This window comes from Canis aureus, chromosome X (genome assembly GCF_053574225.1).
Source record: "Canis aureus isolate CA01 chromosome X, VMU_Caureus_v.1.0, whole genome shotgun sequence".
NCBI lineage: Eukaryota > Metazoa > Chordata > Mammalia > Carnivora > Canidae > Canis > Canis aureus.
The window spans coordinates 118,015,617-118,037,183 of NC_135649.1; the positions used below are offsets into that span (position 1 = coordinate 118,015,617).

The window sequence follows — 21,567 nt, forward strand, 5'->3', positions numbered from 1 at the left end:
ACAGGACAGTCAACACAATACTACACGTAAATGCTTGAGATTCCTGCTCGGCACGTAGTAGGCTCTCAGGAGTGCATTGGGATTGCAGCTGGGATGTGCGTGTGCATTAGGGCAACAGAAATACAGAGAGCCTAAGTGACAAAGGGAAGCTGGATGGCAGGGGGTGGGGAGGTGGGTGAGTGCCTAGCTCCCCTGACTCCTGCTCCAGGAAGCATGTGCCCCCCCATTTTGGATGGAACCCTTGTTTGCTTTTTTTTAAAAAACAGTTTCATAAAGTTTACCCATTTAACTGTATCCATTGTATTTAGTATATTTACAAAATTGTGCAACCGTTACACCAACTAGTTTTAGGACATTAATCATCACCCCCCCTCAATCTCTTTACCATTGATTAATTCCTCTCTACCCTCCCCTATCCTCCAGCCCCTGGCAACTACTAACCTATTTTCTGTCTCTAGGTTTCCCTACTCTGGGCACTGCGTCATGAATTGAATTATTGAATAATTGAATTAGTCAATATGTGACCTTTTGTGTCTGGCTTCTTAAACTTAGCATGACATTTTCAAGCTTTCCTCATGTTGCAGCAGCATCAGTACTTGCTTCTCATTCATTTGTGAATAGTATTCTGTTTTATGGATGTACTACATTTTATTTATTTATTTATTTATTTATTTATTTATTTATTTATTTATTTATTTTAGATAGCATGCATACACACAAGCAGGGCAGTGGAGGGAGAGAGAAAGAATATCAAGCAGACTCTGCATTTGGTGCAGAGCATGATGTAAGGCTCAATGTCATCTAAGATTGTGACCTGAGTTGAAATCAAGACTCAAATAGATGCTTAACCAACTGAGCCCCCCAGGCACCCCTGGATGTACTATATTTTAAGTATATTTTTAAATTTTTTTATTTTATTTTAAAGATTTATTTATTAGAGAGCACGCACACACACTCTCTCAAAGAGGGAGCGAATCTCAAGCAAACTCCCCACAGAGCTGGCCTTGAAGCCTGACATGGAGTACGATTCTATGACCCTGAGATCATGACCCGAGTCGAAACCAAGAGTTGGTTGCTTAACCAACTGAGCCACTCAGGTGCCTCTAATGTGCTTTGTTCCAAAAGGTATTTGAAATATCTCACCAAAAAATAGTTGAAGTAGAATAATCTCCATGATGGATTGTGCATAGTTGCTAACAGCAAAGACACTTAGAAATTGCATTACTTCCAGAGTAACCAGGATGAGGAAAATGAGCAAGATGAGGCTTAAAACTCATTTATGTGGAATATTTTGTATGAGTTCTTGAATAAAACTTGGGAACAACAACGACAAAAAAGTTTGAACACTTTAATTTAGGTCTGTTACCCATTTTAAAGATTTTTTAATTTTCTCTTTTTATTTTTTTAAGAAAAACTGCTCTTCTTTTTTTTTAGATTTTATTTATTTATTCATGGGGGTGGGGGAGACACAGGCAGAGGAAGAAGCAGGCTCCATGCAGGGAGCCGGACGGTGGGACTGGATCCCTGGTCTCCAGGATCATGCCCTGGGCTAAAGGCGGAGCTAAACTGCTGAGCCACCCGGGCTGCCCAAGATTTTTCTTTTTAACTAACCTTGACAACCAGTGTGGGGCTTGAACTCACAACCTGGAGATCAAGAGTCACGTGCTCTACTGACTAAGCCAGCCAGGTGCCCTGGTCCATGATTCATTTTATTTATTAATTTTTATTTTTATTTTATTTTAAAAAAGACTATGTTTATTTATTCATGAGAGACAGAGAGAGAGAGAGAGAGAGAGAGAGAGAAACAGGCCCCACACAGGGAGCCCGACGTGGGACCCGATCCCGGGTCTCCAGGATCACGCCCTGGGCCGAAGGCGGCGCTAAACCACCGAGCCACAGGGGCTGCCCTTATTAATTTTTAAAAAAGGTTTTATTTATTTATTTTATTGGGGGGAAGGGGCAGAAGGTGAGAGAATTTAAAGCAGACTCTGTATTGAGTGTGGAGCGTGATCCAGGGCTTGATCTCAGGCCCCTGAGATCATGACCTGGGTCCAAACTAAAAGTTAAATGCTTAACTGACTGAGCCACCTAGGCTCCCAGGTCCCCCTCTGAAGCATTTTAAATTAATTTTTGTGTGTAGGTGAAGAAGAAAAGGTCCATATTTATTCTTTTACATGTGGATGTCTAGTTGTCCCAGTACCATTTGTTGAACAAATTCATTTTTTGTTATTATTTTTAAAAGATTTTATTTTTATTTTTTTAAAAAAGATTTTATTTATTTACTAGAGAATAAGCAGGGGGAATGTCAGATGAAGAGGGAAGCAAACTCCCCACTGAGCAGGGAGCCCAAAGAGGAGTTCCATTCAGGACCCTGGGATCGTGACCTGAGCCAAAGGCAGACGCTTAACCAACTGACCTACCCAGATTTTAAGTAATCTCTACACCCAGTGTGGAGCTTGAACTCACAACCCTGAGATGAAGAGTTGCATGCTCCACCAACTGAACCAGCCAAGCACCCTTGAGTAAATATACTTTTAAAGCCAATATCAGTAAACAAAGGTCCCATTCAGACTGTAGAATATGCCGGGCAATCCTTGCTCTAAAATCATTGGTATTCCTCATGTGTCCTTATCATTAACCTTGGGCTCTGTGGCCTGAAGTTTAGTGTTTATTTTTTATTTTATTTTATTATTTTTTTAAAGATTTATTTATTTATTTATTCATAGAGACACAGAGAGAGAGAGAGAGAGAGGCAGAGACACAGGCAGAGGGAGAAGCAGGCACCATGCGGGGAGCCCGACGTGGGACTCCATCCCAGGACTCCAGGATCATGCCCTGGGCAGCAGGCAACGCTAAACTGCTGTGCCACCGGGGCTGCCCAAGTTTAGTGTTTATTTTTGTGCTTCTTCCTTCCATCTTTTTACCTTTGTTCCTAAGCTTTGATACATCCATACAGAACCTATATATTTTTGGTTTTGAAAATTCTCTAGGGAAGCCAGTGAAGGTCGAAGGCGGACAAGCAGGTGTACCAGTGAGGATTAGGTTTGGCTACATAAAATACATAAAATAATAGTGACTTAAACAAGATAATTTTCCTTTCATGCTAAAAAAGGCCAGAGGTAGGCAATCCAGAGCCCTAATGATGGGCATCAGGGACCCAAGCTCCTATCTTCTTGCTCCATCATCCAGTTGTAGGACTTCCAACTTCAAGGTATAGTGGCCCAATAAAGCTGCTGGAACTCTCGCCATCACATTTGCATTCCAGGGAACAGGAAGGAGTAGAGGGAGCAATGATGCATAAGGGGCCTGTTTTCCCCTGAGCCAGCTCCCTTTAAGCAGCCTCCCTGGGGATCTTACACAATTGCACTTTCATATTATTGACCAGAATTCAGTTTCATGGCCACAGTTCACTGCAAGAGGAGGTTGGAAGTACAGTCTGTTAGCCAAGCATACTGCTACTTGGCATGACGTCTAGGTTATGTTACTAAGGACAAAGGAAAATGGCTTTGGGTTGCCAACTAGCAGCAATGACAGGTCTTCGACTGAGAAGCCCAGTGCAAGTGTGTGTTCCTGTCTGATACCTTTCTCGGTTTTAGAGGGATTGGAGTTACGACACACTAGAGGTCTCACAGGCAGCCAGTTGTAGAGAGAAGAGGAGCCTCGGGGCACCAAAAGGAAGCTGGAAGAAGAGTGTATCTCTTGCTGTAACAGGAGAGTGCACTGCTTCACCCCCACCCTTTGGATGACTGTGGTCAGATGGGGCCGCCTGAGTGCTTTCTGGATGTAGAAGACAGGCAGAGCCCCAGGACGCCCTCCTCATGCTCAGAAGAGTGTTTGGAACTCACTTGGAGCAGAGAATAAGTATAGCAGGATGCAGGGGGTGTGCGGAGATTAGGGGATGCTGACAGAGCATAGCTTCTGAGGACCTGCCAGGCATGCAGGAGGCAAACGTCCAAACATGTGAAGTGTCCAGATGCCTTGTAAGGACAAGAGTAAGGGCGGGGGTCCAGCGCTAGGAAGACCATTGAGAGTGAAGCAGGCTCTCCCGTCAAAAGGGAGTAGGGTTGGAGCGCCTGAGTGGTACAGATGGTTAAGCATTGACTCTTGGTTTCAGCTCAGGTACTGATCTCAGGGTCATGGGGTCAAGCCCCGCACCAGGCTCAACCAGGAGTCTGCTTGGGTTTCTCTCTCCCTTTGCCTCTGCTCCTCCACCCCAATGCTCGCTTTTGCATTTTCTCTCAAATAAATAAATCTTAAAAAAAAAAAAAAAAAAAAAAAAAAAAAGAGTAGAGAGCACAGCAGAAAAATAAGGTGTTCTGGAGCCACAGAGACCCAGCCCTTAATCTCCCCTGGCAGAAGGCCTGCTGCCTGGTGTGAGGGCACCTCGGAGCTGGCACAGGGTGTTGGAGCCAGAGCTGGAGATGTGGGTGCAGAAACGCTTGGAGCTCCTCTCTTCAGAGCCAGCTTGCTCCAGAGCCCGGAGCGCAGCTGATTGTGCAGGTGACAGTTGAGATGGGAGCTGCCTGGGATGGGTCCTGAGCAACTCCAGGGCAGGGGCAAGGCGTTGCAGGTAGGGCTGGGTGAAACTCCATGTTCCTTTCTAGATCCTGCTGGTACTAAGCTATTTTCTTTGGCACGGGAGAATCTTTTTTAAAATCTTAATTCTAAGAAAGGTCATTAAGACAGATTTAAAGTTAAAATTTAAACTGCTCCTTCTGTTCCAGATGTGGGATGGTAAAGGTTTTAAATAATAACAGAGGAGAAGGGGCCCCTGGGTGGCTCAGTCGGTTACATGTCTGCCTTCGGCTCAGGTCATGATCCTGGGGTCCTGGGATTGAGCCCCAAGTTGGGCTCCCTGCTCAGCGGGGGCCAGCTTCTCCCTCTGCCCCTTCCCCTTTCTTGTGTGCTGTCTCTTTCTCAAATAAGCAAAATTTGTTTTTAAAAAGGTGCATGAGATTATGGGAAAAGCCCTTAATTGAAGTCACTACTTGCCTTGTGAGCACGAGTGTGAGAGAAAAGGGGTCTGGGGAGGGCCCCCGAGTGCCTGGACCTGAAAGCTGTCCAGTGGTCAGATAGAGGGAGAAGGCCCTTCAGCCGCCTGCTGCTCCTCGTGGCTGCATCGTTCTCCCAGGTCCCTCGGCCTGGGCTAGGGTCTGGCCTGCAGACATTCTGCACTATTCAGCCACCCAGGCCCTTGCAGAAAGCTGCTCCTGTATTCCTTTGTTTCATGCAAAGCCTCTGGCTTCTGAGCAAGACACACCCCACCAGCTCCCAAACCCTGAGAGATGGGGCAGGGCCTGGGGCAGGGCCGGGCAGGGCGGCTTCCAGGACCATTTCCAATGTGGGAGGGAAAACCTGCTGGAGTCCTTTCCTCGGGGCCTTCCAGAGAGCGGGCTATGAAACGTTTCTTCTTCCTGCACCTCTTTCCTGTGTGCTGTCTCCCTGTCCTCTTGTCTCCTTGTACAAGGGCATCCCTTCGCTCAGATCCCTGACCATTCCCTCGTCCACACAGCTGAACTTCAGAGTTAAAATCTCTGTGGGTTGGGGGTTGCACTATTTCCCAGGCGTCTGGTAGGGTCTTGGGTTGTGGCCAGCGCATCCAGTGGAGCCCTGGGCCGCCATCCTGCGGCACAGAAGAGGCGGCTTTGGAAGGGACAGATGGCTGTGCCTCTGCCTTCTGACCCCAGCTGCAGGGCTGGCTGCCTGCGTCCTCAGGGGAAAAGGTGGGGTGTGTGGGCCTAGAATGGGAAAGGGTAGAGATGGTCCAGGAATGCTAAGTATGCAGGGAATGATGGGGAGCAGGGGGAGGGAGGCAGGGAAGGAAAGCCCCCCACTGTCGTGGAACATCCCAGGAGCACACGTTTCTTCCAAGACCTTGGTTTGGGCTGAGCACCAAGACCCTTGGACTTTTAGGTACAGAAGTGCCTTTGGGAAGGTTGGTGGATAGGAGCTCCTTGCTTTGTGGGAAAGCCGGGTACCGAGGGGGACTGATGAGGCGCCCATGCCTTGGTCCGCCCAACCTTGAAAGCCTCATGTTGAGTGAAAGGAGCCAGACTCGGAGGGCCACATACAGTGTGACTCCATTTGCAAGAATTGTGCAGAAGAGGAAAAGCCATAGAGACACAAGGGCAGCTGGTGGCTGCTGGCGGCTGCTGGCAGGTGCTGGCGGCTAGGAGCAGTAGGAAGGGGGAGTGCTGTGCCTTCGGGCTTTCCTTTGGGGTGATGCCTGTGTCAGAACTGGAGAGAGGAGGTAATGGCACAACATTGTGGATTTACTGGACGCTGCTGAGTTGCTCACTTGAAAATGGTTACTTTTGCATTATATGAATTTCATCTTAACTTAAAAATAAACAGAGGGATAGGCTTTGCCAAGGGTTTGCTCAGTGTACGTTTTCCTGACTGGGGGCCCAGGAGTGGGTCTGGTACTTTCTGTTGCTGGACGTCTCCATCACTGCTCTCAGGCAAGACGCACACACACGCACATACACACCCCTGTCCTGCTTCTCTTCCAGCACCATCGTCCTTTACCACATCATGACCTGGGGCCTGGCCACCCTGCTCTGCGTGGAGGGAGTGATCATGCTCTACTACCCTTCTGTGTCCAGGTAATCCGGGACTACCAGCTCCCTGACCCATTGTGTTCTCTTGCAGCAAATGCATGGGCACTGGCCCAGAGTGGGCGCCTTGCAGGTCAGGCTATTGTCCACAGACCTGCCCAGCTGATCCCCTGGGAGGGGCTCACTACCTTGTACTCCAGAGTTCATTTCCCTGCCTCTGCTCTTCACATTTGTGCAGGTACCTGTATACACAAGTATGTGTGCAGAGCTTTAGGTGTGTCTCCTCCATGTAAGGATGTGCACACAGCTTTAGGTGCATCCTCCATATTGATGGAGCTTTCTCGGGCACACCTTTTCTTTAATTTTTATTCTTCAAGCCAGCTTCCTCTGGATGAGCAGAGGAACTTAACATCCTAAGGATGAATTCAAATGGCCTAGAAGAATCAGAGCGTTGCTCCTAGAAGAGCTAGTTCTGGGATCCCTGGGTGGCTCGGCGGTTTTGTGCCTGCCTTTGGCCCAGGGCGCGATCCTGGAGTCCCGGGATCGGGTCCTGTGTCGGGCTCTGGGCATGGAGCCTGCTTCTCTCTCTGCCTGTGTCTCTGCCTCTCTCTCTGTGTGTCTATCATAAATAAATAAAAATAAATCTTTAAAAAATTTTTTAAAAAAATTAGTTCTGAGCCTCTGCTTGCTATACTTTGTCACTTCTCTTTCATCTTTCAGCTATCCTGAACACAGATGTAGGGAGATAGACACCTGAAATTGTCTCAGGTTTTTCTTCAATCTTAAAAATCTCATCAATGCAAATCATTTGTAGGTCTCACAGTCCCTCCAAGGATGTATATTCTTTTTTTTTTTTTTTTAGATTTTATTTATTCATGAGAGACACACAGAGAGAGGCAGAGAACACAGGCAGAGGGAGAGGCAGGCTCCATGCAGGGAGCTCGATGTGGGACTCGATCCCGGGTCTCCAGGATCACACCCTGGGCTGCAGGTGGCGCTAAACCGCTGTGCCACCGGGGCTGCCCAAGGATGTATATTCTAACATCCAATGGAAAACTGAAAAACAGGTGTCTTTTTGTGATTTTTTTTTTTTTCTCTTTGTGATTTTAGGGCAGTGTAGACAAGCATCAACACAGCACAGCCCTGAGGACGAATCTGGCCCTCTGTTTGGATTTATAAATAAAGTTTTATTGGAACACAGTCATGCCCATTTGTTTATGCACAGTTTATGGCTGCTTTCACCTGGCAGTGTCAGTTTTGACAGGCTGTGTGGTCCATGGAGCATAAAATACTTACTGTAAATGTTCCCTTACGGAAAAAGTTTGCTGACCCATGATTAGACTACTTCTTCCCCCCTTTTTTTAACTTCTTGCAGCTACTCAGACATCTCCAAATTGGTAAGGTTGCCTAGTTGATGGTGAATACTTGCAAAGCTCTGTGTAGATCCATCCATACAGTTGCTCTCCTGAGGAACTTTAAAAGGACAAGTGCGGTGTCCATGGCTGTTACAATGGAATGCACTTCATTGGGAAGGGAGTTTTTTTTATCACTCGCCTTCACCTGTGGGCTCCTGGAAAGATTGCATCTGAGCATGAGGGAGCCATGGCTGCAGGGCTTGTGAGGAGCGCCATCGTGGACCTTACAAGGCCACTCCTGGGCCTGCATCAGGCTCCCATCCTCACCCTCTCACCCATTGCTCACTTTTTGTCCTGTGAGATCCTGGCCCTTCTACTTGTTTCTCTCCTCAAGTCTTCCCAGACCACATTTCAGCCTTCACAGCTGCAAATGAAAACTTCTGTTAGAAGGAAGGTAGTATTTATAGGTGATATTGCGTTCCTTGTGACGGCGAGAAAAGGGGGCATTGTGTTTTTCCTTCCTGACCTTTTTTTTTTTTTTTTTGCATTTTCTATCATTTCCCCCTTCAGGGGGCAGCCCGGGTGGCTCAGCAGTTTAGCGCCTGCCTTTGGCCCAGGGCATGATCCTGGGGTCCCCGGATGAAGTCCCACATCAGGCTCCCTGCATGGAACCTGCTTCTCCCTCTGCCTGTGTCTCTGCCTCTCTCTCTCTCTCTCTGTGTCTCATGAATAAATAAATAAAATCTTAAAAAAAAAAAAACAAACCCAGAAGGTTTTTCTGGTTGACCAGCCCATGCATATTAAAACAAGAGTGGTTGCATTGTTATCTTTCTACCTTCTGCGGCCACAGGGGGTGCTCCCTTGTCTGCTTTTCCACCTGAGTAGTCCTCTCTCCCTTCTGCCTTCGATTCTCTCTTCCTCTTCGCCCTTTTTCTGATACAGGATACATTTCTGAGCTGATAGTTCCTACCTTGGCGAACCCACACCTGTGTGTGGCACTTTTTCACTGCATCACATGATTCCCATGATCCTTCAATAGAATTTCTGGTCCTTGGGGTGCATGGACGGCTCAGTCGGTTATGTGTCTTCCTTTGGTTCAGGTCATGATCCTGGGGTCCTAGGGTAGAGTCCCACATTGGGCTCCCCGCAGGGAGCCTACTTCTCCCTCTGTCTATGTCTCTGGCTCCCCCTCCCCACCTGTCTCTCATGAATAAAAAATCTTTAAAAAAATTTTTTTTTTAAATAAAGCCTTACTCCTTCAGTGAGCGCCTCTGTCTCTACTTGAATTGTGTCTTTTTCTCCTTGAAGAGACACAGTGCGAGGACTCCCCCATTCCAGACTGTCTGTTTCTATCTTTTCCTTTTCCCAGCAGGGACCTTTTTAAACCTCCCACAGTGGAATGCCTTCAAGGTCCTCCCAGTTAGAAGACAAATAGAAACATGATTGATCTTCCTTGTTCTTCAGTGATTTATTGCCTTTTCACAGACATAAGCTCTGAGTCAGATTTCCTTTGGGTAGACTGAGAAGTGGATTTATGCATTTCCCTTTTCACTCTCCTCCTCTTATCTCAGCTTCCAGATAAGTCTGTGTATTTTAGGCAAAGCCTTGTTTTCGAGAATGACTTGGTTTTCCTCCCCCAGGTGCCAGCGGGATCTGGAACATGCCATTCCCCACTACGTCACCACATACTTGCCGCTGCTGCTGGTCCTTGTGGCCAACCCCGTCCTGTTCCAGAAGACCGTGACTGCAGGTGAGCAACAAACAAGGAAGCACTCTGGGTGCATGGCCGTGGGTATGCCTCCATGCCTGGGGCTCAGGTAATGCCCTGTGTGGTCCTTTCTGGAATTCTCTGGGACAACCGACCTCATTTGTCATCCTCCAGAGACAGAGGGACAGTATGCTTGGAGAAAGCAAGCAGGTTGAATTAATAAAGTGAGCAAGCCTGTGTAATTACGGGCTACACCAGTTCTTTGCCCAAGGTGAATAGCTCCAGGACTGAGGGACTTTACGTTTCCATCTGGGCTCACTGTGGGTCTGCCCTGAGTGTGCCCAACGGGCCCCAGGAGTGCCCTTGGAAAGTCGTGGAGGTCAGAGGAGTGGAAGGAGAGGAATGAGGAGCAGGGTGGGAGGGATGGAGTCTGGCCTGGATTGTGGAGAGCCTGGCTCCTTCCTGTGATGTGCTTGGCCTGTCTTTTCTCAGTCGGGCAGGAAACAGGAAGTGGAGCACAGGAAATGAGTCAAAGGCAATGGTAAGAACTGGATAAGGAGGATGTTGTGAGCCAGCAGAAAGCGCTGGAAAGACCGCTAGGCTGAGGACGGGGACTTCCCAGTCCTCACTGCATCCTCAGGGAAGCATGATGGGGAGCAAGCCTCCAACCTCAAGCCCTGTGGATCTCTCAAGTGCAGAATGAGAAGATGACAATGAAGAAATGCATCTTTTTTTTTTTAATCCCTAAGATTCTATTTATTTGACAGAGTGAGCACAAGCAGGGAAAGCAGGAGGGGGAGAGGCAGACTCCCCACGGAGCAGGGAGCCCAATGCAGAGCTTGATCCCAGGACCCTGGGATCATGACCTGAGCTGAAGGCCGATGCTTAACCAACCGAGTCATGCGGGTGCCCCCAGTGTGCATTATATTTATAATAAAAAATATAAACCTTTGAATACAGTTCTTGAACTTGTAAGATCCAAATAAAATCTGGAACTTAATTAATAGTGAAGCGCCATTGCTAATCCCTTTGTGACAAATGTGAGCCTAGGTGTGTTAAGAGGTTGACATTGGAAGAATGTGGGTTCAGGTCCATAGAAAGTCTCTGTGCTATCTTTGCAGCTCTTGTGGAAGTTGACAGTGACTTGAAAGTGAAAGTTTGAAAACCTGCATTCTCAGCTTGGAAGCTGGGAAGGAGGAATGGCAACACCTTGCTGTGCCTCATGCCCTGCTGCCTTTGTTTACGGGCTTCTATCCTCATGGACTCCCTTCCCTGTCACTCAGGAAATGTAAATAACGAACATCCCATGCACTTATCCTTTTTTTCCACAGTGGCCTCTTTACTTAAAGGAAGACAAGGCATTTACACAGAGAACGAGAGACGGATGGGAGCCACAATCAAGATCCGATTTTTCAAAATAATGCTGGTTTTCATTATTTGGTAACCTTCTATTTTATTTTATTTTACTTTACGTTACTTTACTTTTTATTTTACTTTACTTTTTATTTTATTATTTTATTTTATTATTTATTTATTTATTTATTTATTTATTTATTTATTTTTGAAGATTTTATTTATTCATGAGAGACATAGAGAGGCAGAGACATAGGCAGAGGGAGAAGCAGGCTCCCCATAGGGAGCCCAATGCGGGACTTGATCCTAAGACCCCGGCATCATGCCCTGAGCTGAAGGCACTGAGCCACCCAGGCGTCCCTATTTTATTTTTTGTTAATTGCCACTGGGAAGGGATGTGCAGTCAGCTTGCCATTTCGCTTTTCCGATTGTGACCTGAAAGTTGCAAAGAGAAGAGTCTTTGAAAGGAAATCTTTGAAAGGATGCCAGGGGCCCTTTGAGGAAGTACACATGAGACAGGAAGGCAGGTCCACAGTGTATGAAGTCCTGGAAAGATATTTCCATCTACTCAGATTATATACAAAGCCCTTGGCACAAAAAATCTCGGGTTTGCTTTTGTTACATCCCAGATGTGCACCCAGTGTTTAGTCCCACTGCTAAGGTGAACTCCGAAATAAAGCGCTGGACCAAGCTTTTAACATTTACCCATTTCTATCAGTCTTGACCCCAGGATTCCTGTATTTGACAAGACATAAGCGCCAGAGCATGTTTTTTGGTGTGATGACTCAGGGTGTGGTCAAGAAGCAGAGAGAGTCAATTTTTCTCTCCTCACTTTGCCTCACAATTGCCCGGCATTCTGCCCAAAGTTTCAGGTGGATGCTTTCAAATGGATCGGTAACCAATGCAAAGCAGATGGGAATCAGAACACATTTTGCTAGGGGGGAATCAATACTTTTCCAAACAAGGTGTGCCTTTGTGGTGTTAATAACTTACCTGATAGGAGGAGGTTTGTTTGGATATCCTCCTAGGAGAGACGGAAATTATCTCCCTCTAAAAATACACTCAGCTCATCATTTTAAATTTCGTTGGTCTACCAACAATAACATCCCAAAATTCAAACCTTAAGATAGCAAGAGTTGTTGGGGTCTCCCTCAAAATGTTACATTACTCTTCAAATGAAAAACGAATTTTGGGTTGTTTGACAGAGTGCTAGACCTACCTTACACCTAATGGGGTGTTGAGTGTCAGTCACCCTTGGACAGATTTGTTGATCTCTGCTTTAGACTTGAGACAAGGAGTTACATCTCCTAAATTGAATTCTGGATGCACTGGTTCTTCCTTGCTGCTGAAGTGGATCTTCCTCGTCCCCCAGGACTTGTTGGTCTTGGAAGACACATTCCTTGACCCCTAGCATTTAAAAATGAATTGTATCCCATTGTCTCTTTACCCTGGTTTGTTTTCTTTCTGACAGTTGGTTGCCGAACATCATCAATGAAAGCCTTTTATTCTATCTTGAATTGCAACCAGATGTCAGTGGAAGCTCTCTGAAACCTATCCGAAATGCAGCCAAGACCACGTGGTTTATTATGGTAGGTCACTCTTGATCTTTAATTTTTTTCTTGGAAAGTAGAGGTCGAAAGGAAAAGAACTGCTCTGAATTATGATGTATGAGTTTCATAGGTTCCTTGGTACCTCCATCAGGTTTGGAAATACTAGCTAGCTAGTCCTTTTTTTTTTTTTTTTTTTTAATTTTTTAAATTTATTTATGATAGTCACACAGAGAGAGAGAGAGGCAGAGACATAGGCAGAGGGAGAAGCAGGCTCCATGCACCGGGAGCCCGACGTGGGATTCGATCCTCGGTCTTCAGGATCGCGCCCTGGGCCAAAGGCAGGCGCTAAACCGCTGCGCCACCCAGGGATCCCTAGCTAGCTAGTCCTAATCGTTGTTGGGATCATTATTAAACCGGCATAACTCCCGGTACATCAGTTTGGCACAGCGTATCAGACCTTTCAGGCAGACTCAAAATATCAGGGAATTTAACTCGAGGAAATATTTCAGGCACCCTGGAAGGTACAGCACCTGAAGCCGATGTTGGTCTTGCCCCAGACCAGCCAACCAGGTCACTTCCCAGCAAGTCAGCCCAGTGGGCGTCCCAGTGGACTTTGTGCTCTGATTCCCACCATATCGCACTGAGTGACCCATGTCGTTTTGTCCCGCCTCCCAGGGAATACTGAATCCAGCCCAAGGATTTCTCTTGTCCTTGGCCTTCTACGGCTGGACAGGATGTAGCCTGGATTCTCAGTGCCCCAGGAAGGAGATTCAGTGGGAATCAGTGACCACCTCTGCTGCAGAGCAGACCTCCCTGTCCCCAGAGGGCTCCCGCAAATGTCCCCCCTCTGGCAAGGTGGCGCGTGTTGGCGGGCACAATTCCGACGAGGCGCTCAGCATGTTGTCTGAAGGTAAGCCCTGTCTGCCGAGGCAGGTAAATTGTGGAGTCCCAGGGCATGCCGGTAGGCCATTATCGAACCAAGGAGGTGACATGGTGTGGGACAGGTGTCATCACACTTATGAGAGTTACGGTCACTGACATGGAGGCTAATCTGGCATGTTGTCACCCACGTCTCTTTTTAATATTTTCATATATTTCATCTGCCGGTTAGTTACTGAGCACCGTAGCCTTGTGTGATTGTAAGGGGTGTCCGCCTTGGCTGGGTGGCTTCATGCATAGGAGATCGGTGGTCACTCCAAACCGGTTCCAGGTACAGTTCGGTTTGCCCAGCTCATGTGGGGCCTTTGCAGGTAAAAAGCCAGTCCGCTGGTGCTGACTCTGCGGATCTGTCCTTTTCATTTAACGACTCCAGTCCTGTGCTTTTCAGACTGCTCTGTGGTCATCAAATTGGGTTCCCGGGAACCCTGATGTGGTCCTTTAGACATCTAGGAAATTATTCAATTCCAAAATTTGCATGAAAATCCGTGGGAGAAATTGTACATAGTGAAATGTGTTGGTAGCCAAATACTAACCCACCCAGGCCCAGCAACCTGTTAACTTGTCCTACCAGTTAGCTGATGTGTGCATGGAGCGTGGAGTAACATTCACCTTGGTTGAAATGAGGCCTAACCTGAGGTGGGAAGATGAGCTAGCTAAAAACCCTACATTTTCAGCTCCTTAGCCATGTGAAACTGAATTTCCTGGATAAGGTGCTATCAGATCAAAGCACAGGAAAGGTTAGCTGTTCAAGTGGTGGCTATAATTTTATGGTAGTCCATTGGTTGTGGGTTTTTTTTTTGTTTTTTTTTTTTTAAGATTATTTTAAATTTATTTGTGCGTGAGAGACACAGAGAGTGAGAGAGGCAGAGACACAGGCAGAGGGACAAGCAGCTCCCTGCAGGGAGCCTGATGCGGGACTCGATGCTGGGACCCCGAGATCACGCCCTGAGCCAAAGACAGACACTCAACCGCTGAACCACCCAGGCGCCCCTCCATTGGTTGTTTAAAAAAGAGCCGGAGTCAGGTGAAGAGAGAATGTTGAAGAATGTTGACTGAGTATGTTCTGGGACATAGAAGCTTCTCCACGTTTCCTCCTGCTGACATTCAGGACTAGCAGCAATGCTCCTCTCCTCTGTCAGCCTCTCGCCCCCTCTACTGTGTCTGTCTTCTGAGCAGGTTTCTCCTTCTCAGCACTGTTGGCATTTGGGGCTGGGGGATGCCTTGTCCTGAGGGCCGGCCTGGGCCCTGTAGGATATGGGGCAGCCTCTCTAGTCCCTGCTCACTCGGTGCCCGTAGCACCTTCCTGATTGTGACACCAGCGCTGTTTCTAGACATCAACAAATATCCCCTGGAGGCACAGTGCACCCAGTTTGGAACCAACGTCTCAGGATAATTAGGTGGTCCGAAAGCTTGGATCCAAACATTGGCTTCCCCAGCGTGTTGTTTGAGCTAAATGCACACACACACATACACACCCACACACATGTGTGAAGCCAAAGACAAACACCACACAATCCAGACAACTTTGTACGGAAATAATGCTGGAATTTGAGAGCAGGGAAAATACACAAAGGCTAATTGCAAGTGACTTTAGAGGGTTTTTTTTTTTTTTGTTTGGTTTGGTTTGGTTTTCCATTCCTTCAATTCAGAATACATTAAAGCGGGGTTTGTTTTCAGGTGACCAGCTTGGTCTATTCTTGGGGCCAAAAAATACAGTGATGAATCGATGGATTAAATCCCTGAGATGAGTATTGTCTGGTTGTAATTGGAAGCCTCGAAGAAAAACAGTCTTTCTGGTGAAAGCTAAAAGACAGGGACTGTGCATTTATCGGCCTTCTATCTGGTCTATCTAGACTTTCTATCTAGCAAATCATTCATCAAGGATGAGAGAACCACCAAGTGGAGTTGCTGTTAGCCTGCTACCACCTGGGGAATGAGCCAAAGAATTTTCCCTTCATCTATTCGGTTTTGCTTGGTTCCCAGCCTAGTGTTTCCAAGTGGTTGGGCCCATCTTTGGAAGTCAAGTTAAATGTTAGAAATGACAATAAGAACCATCCCAGTGTGCCCCTGCCCCGGTCGTCACCAATGACCGAGATCAGTGAGTGTCTCTCTGCTTTCGTGCCCTCAGCTCGCTGTCACGCAGATCTGCCCCCAAGGTAGGAAATATCCACACAGGGCTTCTCAAGAAAGCAAAGGCAGCCTGTAGAAAGCTGGGCCTGGATCCCTCACGGCTGCTCTCTCTCAAACTTTCCTTCTGTTCCCCTTCCTTGTGTCAGCCCTCAGCAAGGCTGACGTAAGGGAGGAGGTCGTGGCCCTGCTGGGGTGCCCAGGGGCTCAGGCGGTGAAGAGTCTGCCTTCAGCTCATGAAGGGATCCCAGGGTCCTGGGATCGAGCCCCCCCCCCCCCCCCCCCGCTTCTCTCTCTCCCTCCGCCCCTTCCTCTGCTTGTGCACACTCTCTCTGTGTCAAATAAATAAAATCTTAAAAAAAAAAAAAAAATCTCCATGCATGGAGCCTGCTTCTCCCTCTGCCTGTGTCTCTGCCTTTCTCTCTCTTTCTGTGTCTTTCATGAATACGTAAATAAAATCTTAAAAAAACAAACAAACTTCGCGTTGGGGCAGTTGCACAGGTACAGATGTTGGCATTCCCTAGTGAGGTGCCTCACACTTATAGCTGGAGAGAAGATTGGCCCTAGTCACATGTAGGTGTTGTCTCCCTCCTATGCTTTTTGTTTGTTTTTTTTTTTAAATTGAGACATAATTCACATACTATAAAATTCATCCTCGTAAAGTGTACTTTAAACTTCACTGGGTTTTAGTATATTCACAAAGTTGTGCAGCTAATTCCAGAACATTGTCATCACTCTGAAAACAAGCCCTGTACCTGTTTTCAATGCCTTCCCATCCCTACCTCTCCTCAACCACTAATCTGCTTTCTTTCTCTGTAGATTTGCCTCTTCTGGAGATTTCATCTAAATGGACAAATATTTGTCTGGCTTCTTTCACTTAGCATCGTGTTTCAGGGTTCATCCACGTTGTAGCTTGAGTTAGAACTTCCATCTTTTTTTTTTTTTTTGGACATTTTATTCATGAGAAACACAGAGAGAGGTAGAGACACAGGCAGAGGGAGAAGCAGGCTCCCCGCGGGAAGCCCAATGTGGGACTTGATCCTAGGACCCCAGGATCACAACCTGAGCTGAAGGCAGATGCTCAAACGCTGAGCCACCCAGGTGCCCCCAGAAGTTTGATCTTTTTATGTCTGAATAATAGTGCATTATATGGATAGAGCCATAGTTGGTTCTGGTGATAGTGACCAGTGACCTCTCACAACCCTGCCAAGCCTTGTGCTGGGAGCCGTGTGGAGTGTGGGGACCAGAGCCTGCAAACCTGGATCTCAAGGGTCTCACAGTCTGTTCGACAAAAGAAAATAGCTAGGAATAGGGGTACCCGGGTGACTCACTCAGTTGAGTGTCTGACTCTTGATCTGGGTTCAGGTCATGATCTTGGGGTTGTGGGTCAAGCCTTGTATATGGCTCTGTGGTAAGCAGGGAGCCTGCTTGGGATTCTCTCTGTCTCCCTGTGTCTCTCCTTGCTCATGTTCACTCTATCACTCTAAAAAAAAAAAAAAAAAAAAAAAAAGCTAGGAATAGAATAAGCTATGGAATTGCCAGTTTGAGAAAAATTTGGAGGAAAAAGAAAGCATATAAGGAACACTTCTGGAGAAAAACAAGGAATACAGTCAGTATTTTTGATTGTGGAAAGAATATCTATAATAATAGGAGCTATTGATTTAGAGCCATAGTGATGTATATCAGGCTTTTTTTTTTGAGGAATTTTTTTTTTTTTTAAAGATTTTATTTATTTATTCATGATAGTCACAGAGAGAGAGAGAGGCAGAGACACAGGCAGAGGGAGAAGCAGGCTCCATGCACCGGGAGCCCGATGTGGGATTCGATCCCGGGTCTCCAGGATCGCGCCCTGGGCCAAAGGCAGGCGCCAAACCGCTGCGCCACCCAGGGATCCCTTTTGAGGAATTTTGAAGCTCAGAGTAACTTTGCAAACTTAACCTCTGTCATCTGTAAAAGTATATGGTTGAGGTGCAAGTGAGGTGGCAGTTAGGCTCTTTGGTTTGTATCTGGTCATCCTTGGAATCTTTTAAAATTGGTCCTTAGATCCAGTCTGGGACTTTATATAGTAATCCTGTGCAGGACTTTGCTAAGAAGAAGAAAGAGGGACTTCATTCAGAATTAAATCACTTCAATGTTTTGCTGCCGAGGACACTTTAGCATGTTTGTGAAGGTCTTCACATCAGACTTTTGGCTGGCTGTCACCACCACTGCCTTCTGGGGACAATTTCAGGATTCTCTCTAAGTCTTAAGTGGTCAGTGTGTCTCTGGGCCCCCTCCTCCCCATGTGTGTTTTCTTTCTTGCTATCTCAAATAAATAAAAGCTTTTTTTTCCCCTTTCTTTTAAGGAGTTCTCAATCTGGATCCTTCAGTGCATATATTGAAACAGAACGTAGAGTTTACTTTTAACCTTTCACCATGCAGGTGCAAATGAATCCCTTAGTCTTTTTTTTTTTTTCTTTTTTTCTTACTTATTACAACTCCAATACAGTTAACATACAGTGTTCTGTGTCAGGTGTACAATATAGGATTCAGCAATTCCACTCATTACTCAGTGCTCACCATGATAAGTGTACTCTTCATCCCTATCACCTATTGCACCCATTCCTCCACCATCCTCTCCTCTGGTATCACCAGTAGTATCACCCTGTAGTTAAGAGTGTTTTTTGGTTTGTTTCTTGTTTGCTTGTTTTGTGTCTTAAATTTCACATATGAATGAAATCATAGGGTATTTGTCCTTCTCTGACCGACTCACTTTACTTAGGACACTATACTCTCTAGCTCCCTCAATGTTGTTGCAAATGGCAAGATTTCATTCTTTTTTATGGCTGAGGAATAATTTGGTTGTGTGTGTATGTGGGTGTATACACACCACATCTTTATCCATTCATCTGTCAATGGACACTTGAGCTCCTTCCATAATTTGACTATGATAAATAATGCTGCAGTAAACATAGGGGTGCATATGTCTTTATGAGTTAATGTTTTCTTAATCTTTGGGTAAATACTCAGTAATGGAATTACTGGATCATATGGTGATTCTGTTTCGATTTTTTTTTTTTTTTTATTCATGAGAGACACCGAGAGGCAGAGACATAGACAGAGGGAGAGTTAGGATCTTTGCAGGGAACCCGATGTGGGACTCAATCCCGGGACCAGCATCACTCCCTGAGCCAAAGGCAAACACTCAACTGCTGAGCCACCCAGGTGTCCCTATTTCTCAGTTTTTGAGGAACTTCCATACTGCTTTCTCGAGTGGCTCCACAGTTTGCATTCCTACCAAGAGTTTGCATGCGGATTCCTTTTTCTCTATATACTTACAACACTTGTTTCTGTGTTTTTTATTTTAGCCACTCTGACCAGTGTAAGGTGGCATCTCCTTGTGGTTTTGATTTTCATTTCCTTGACGATGAGTGATGTTGAGCATCTTTTCATGTGTCTATTGGCCCTCTGGATGTCTTCTTTGGAAAAATATCTGTTTATGTCTTCTGTCCATTTGTTTAGTTGGATTATTTGTGGTTTTGGTGATGGTTTATAAGTTTTTTATATACTTTGGATACTCACTCCTTATTGGATATGTCCTGTGCAAATATCTTCTCTCATTCAGTAGGGTTGTTTTTTAGTTTTGTTGATTGTTTCTGTCACTCTGCAGAAAATTTTTTTTTAAGATTTTTCATTTATTCATGAGAGACCAGAGAGAGCGAGAGAGAGGCAAAGACACAGGCAGAGGGAGAAGCAGGCTCCATGCAGGGAGCCCAACATGGGACTCGATCCGGGGTCTCTAGGATCACACCCTGGGCTGAAGGCGGCACTAAACCGCTGAGCCACCCGGGCTGCCCTGCAGAAAGTTTTTATTCTGATGTAGTCCCAATAGTTTATTTTTGCTTTTGTTTCCCTTGCCTCTTGACACATATCCAGAAAAATGGTGCTGGACGCCTTTGGCTTGGATCATGATCCCAGGGTTCTGGGATCGAGTCTTGTATCAGGCTCCCAGCAGGTAGCCTGCTTCTCCCTCTGCCTCTGTGTGTCTCTCATGAATAAATAAATACAATCTTAAAAAAAAAAAAAGAAAGAAAGAAAAATGGTGCTATGGCCAATGTCAGAGAAATTACTGCCTGTTGTTCTCTTGTTGGATTTTTATGGTTTCAGGTCTCACATTTAGGTCTTTAATCCATTTTGAGTTTATTTTTGTGTTTGGTATAAGAAAGTGGTCCAGTTTCATTCTCCTACATATTGCTGTCCAGTTTTCCCAGCACTATTTGTCGAAGAGACTGTCTCTTGCTCATCGTATATTTTTTCTTCTTTGTCGAAGATTAACTGACCTTATAGTCAATGGGTTTATTTCCGGGCTCTCTATTCAGTTCTGTGGATCTGTGTTTCTGTTTTTGTGCCAGTATCATACTGTTTTGATACTATTAGTATATCTTGACATCTGGGATCGTGATAGCTCCAGTTTTGTTCTTTTTCAAGATTGCTTTGGCTATTCTTGTGTAGTTTCATACTAATTTTAGGATTATTTGTTTTAGTTCTGTGAAAAAAGCTGTTGGTATTTTGATAGGCATTGCTTTAAATGGGGTAGTAAGGATATTTTAGCAATATTTGGTCTTTCAATCCATGAATATGGAGCATCTTTCCATTTGTTTGTGTCATCTTTAATTTCTTTCATCAGTGTTTTATAGTTTTCAGAGTACAAGTCTTTCACCTCTTCGGTTAAGCTTATTTCTAGGTATTTTATTATTCTTGGTGTAATTGTAAATGGGATTGTTTTCTTAATTTCTCTTTCTGCTGCTTCATTATTAGTATATAGAAATGCAATGGATTTCTGTATATTGATTTTGTAGCCTACAACCTTACTGAATTCATTATCAGTTCTAGTAGTTTTTTGGTGGAGTGTTTTGGGTTTCTACATATAGTATCTGCACATTATGAAAGTTTTACTTCTTCCTTACTAATGTGGATACCTTTTATTTCTTATGTGATTGCTGTGTCCTAGGACTTCTGGTATTATTTTGAGTAACAGTGGTGGGAGTGGACATCCTTGTTTTGCTCCTGATTTTCAGGGAAAAGCTCTCAATTTTTCACCATGGAGTATGGTGTTAGCTCTGGGTTTTTCATATATAGACTTTATTATGTTGAGGTATGTTCCCTCTAAACCTACTTTGGTGAGGACTTTTATCATGAATGGATGTTTGGCTTTGTCAGATGCTTTTTCTGCATCTGTTGAAATGATCATATGGTTTTTATCCTTTTTTGTTGTTGTTGTTGAAGTGATATATCCCATTGATTGATTTGCAAATATTGAACCATCCTTGCATGCCAGCAATAAATCCTATTTGGTCATGGTGAATGATTTTTCTAATATATTGTTGGATTCTGTTTGCTAGTATTTTTTTTAGGATTTTTGTATCTATGTTATTTAGAGATGTTGGCCTGTAGTTCTTTCTTTTTGTGGTGTCTTTATCTGGTTTTCATATCAGGGTAATTCTGGCCTCAGAGAATGAATTTGGAAGCTTTCCTTTCTCTTCTATATTATTCTTCAAAAGAGTAGCTATTAACTCTTCTTTAAATGTTTGGTAGATAGATTTTGCCTGTGAAATCTAGTACTAGACTTTTGTTTTTTGGGGAATTGGTTATTGACTCATTTGCATTATTGGTAATTGGTCTGTTAAATTTTCTGTTTCTTTCTGATTCAGTTTTAGGAGGTTATATGTTTCTAAGAATTTGTCCATTGCTTCTAGGTTGTGCAGTTTGTTGGCATACAGTTTTTATTTTATTTATTTATTTATTTATTTTTAAGATTTTATTTATTTATTCATGATAGTCACACAGAGAGAGACAGAGAGGCAGAGACACAGGCAGAGGGAGAAGCAGGCTCCATGCAGGGAGCCCGACGTGGGATTCGATCCCGGGTCTCCAGGATCGCGCCCTGGGCCAAAGGCAGGTGCCAAACCGCTGCGCCACCCAGGGATCCCGGCATACAG

At 45.3% G+C, this 21,567-nt stretch overlaps 1 protein-coding gene across 7 annotated transcripts in view; it reads left to right on the top strand.

Moving 5' to 3' along the window:
- Window positions 1-21,567, top strand: part of GPR143 (G protein-coupled receptor 143) — a 50,724-nt gene that overhangs the window by 6,948 nt on the left and 22,209 nt on the right. For 3 of the 7 annotated variants that reach the window (XM_077888303.1, XM_077888307.1, XM_077888302.1), the window contains exons 4-8: window positions 6,513-6,605; window positions 9,553-9,662; window positions 10,952-11,060; window positions 12,445-12,562; window positions 13,199-13,433. In XM_077888303.1, coding sequence (XP_077744429.1) covers window positions 6,513-6,605; window positions 9,553-9,662; window positions 10,952-11,060; window positions 12,445-12,562; window positions 13,199-13,433 — 665 coding nt within the window. Of the gene's footprint in view, window positions 1-6,512; window positions 6,606-9,552; window positions 9,663-10,951; window positions 11,061-12,444; window positions 12,563-13,198; window positions 13,434-14,278; window positions 15,047-15,139; window positions 15,921-16,408; window positions 17,928-21,567 lie in introns of those variants that run through there. The other 4 variants (XM_077888305.1, XM_077888304.1, XM_077888306.1 and 1 more) reach the window with 4 other exon arrangements.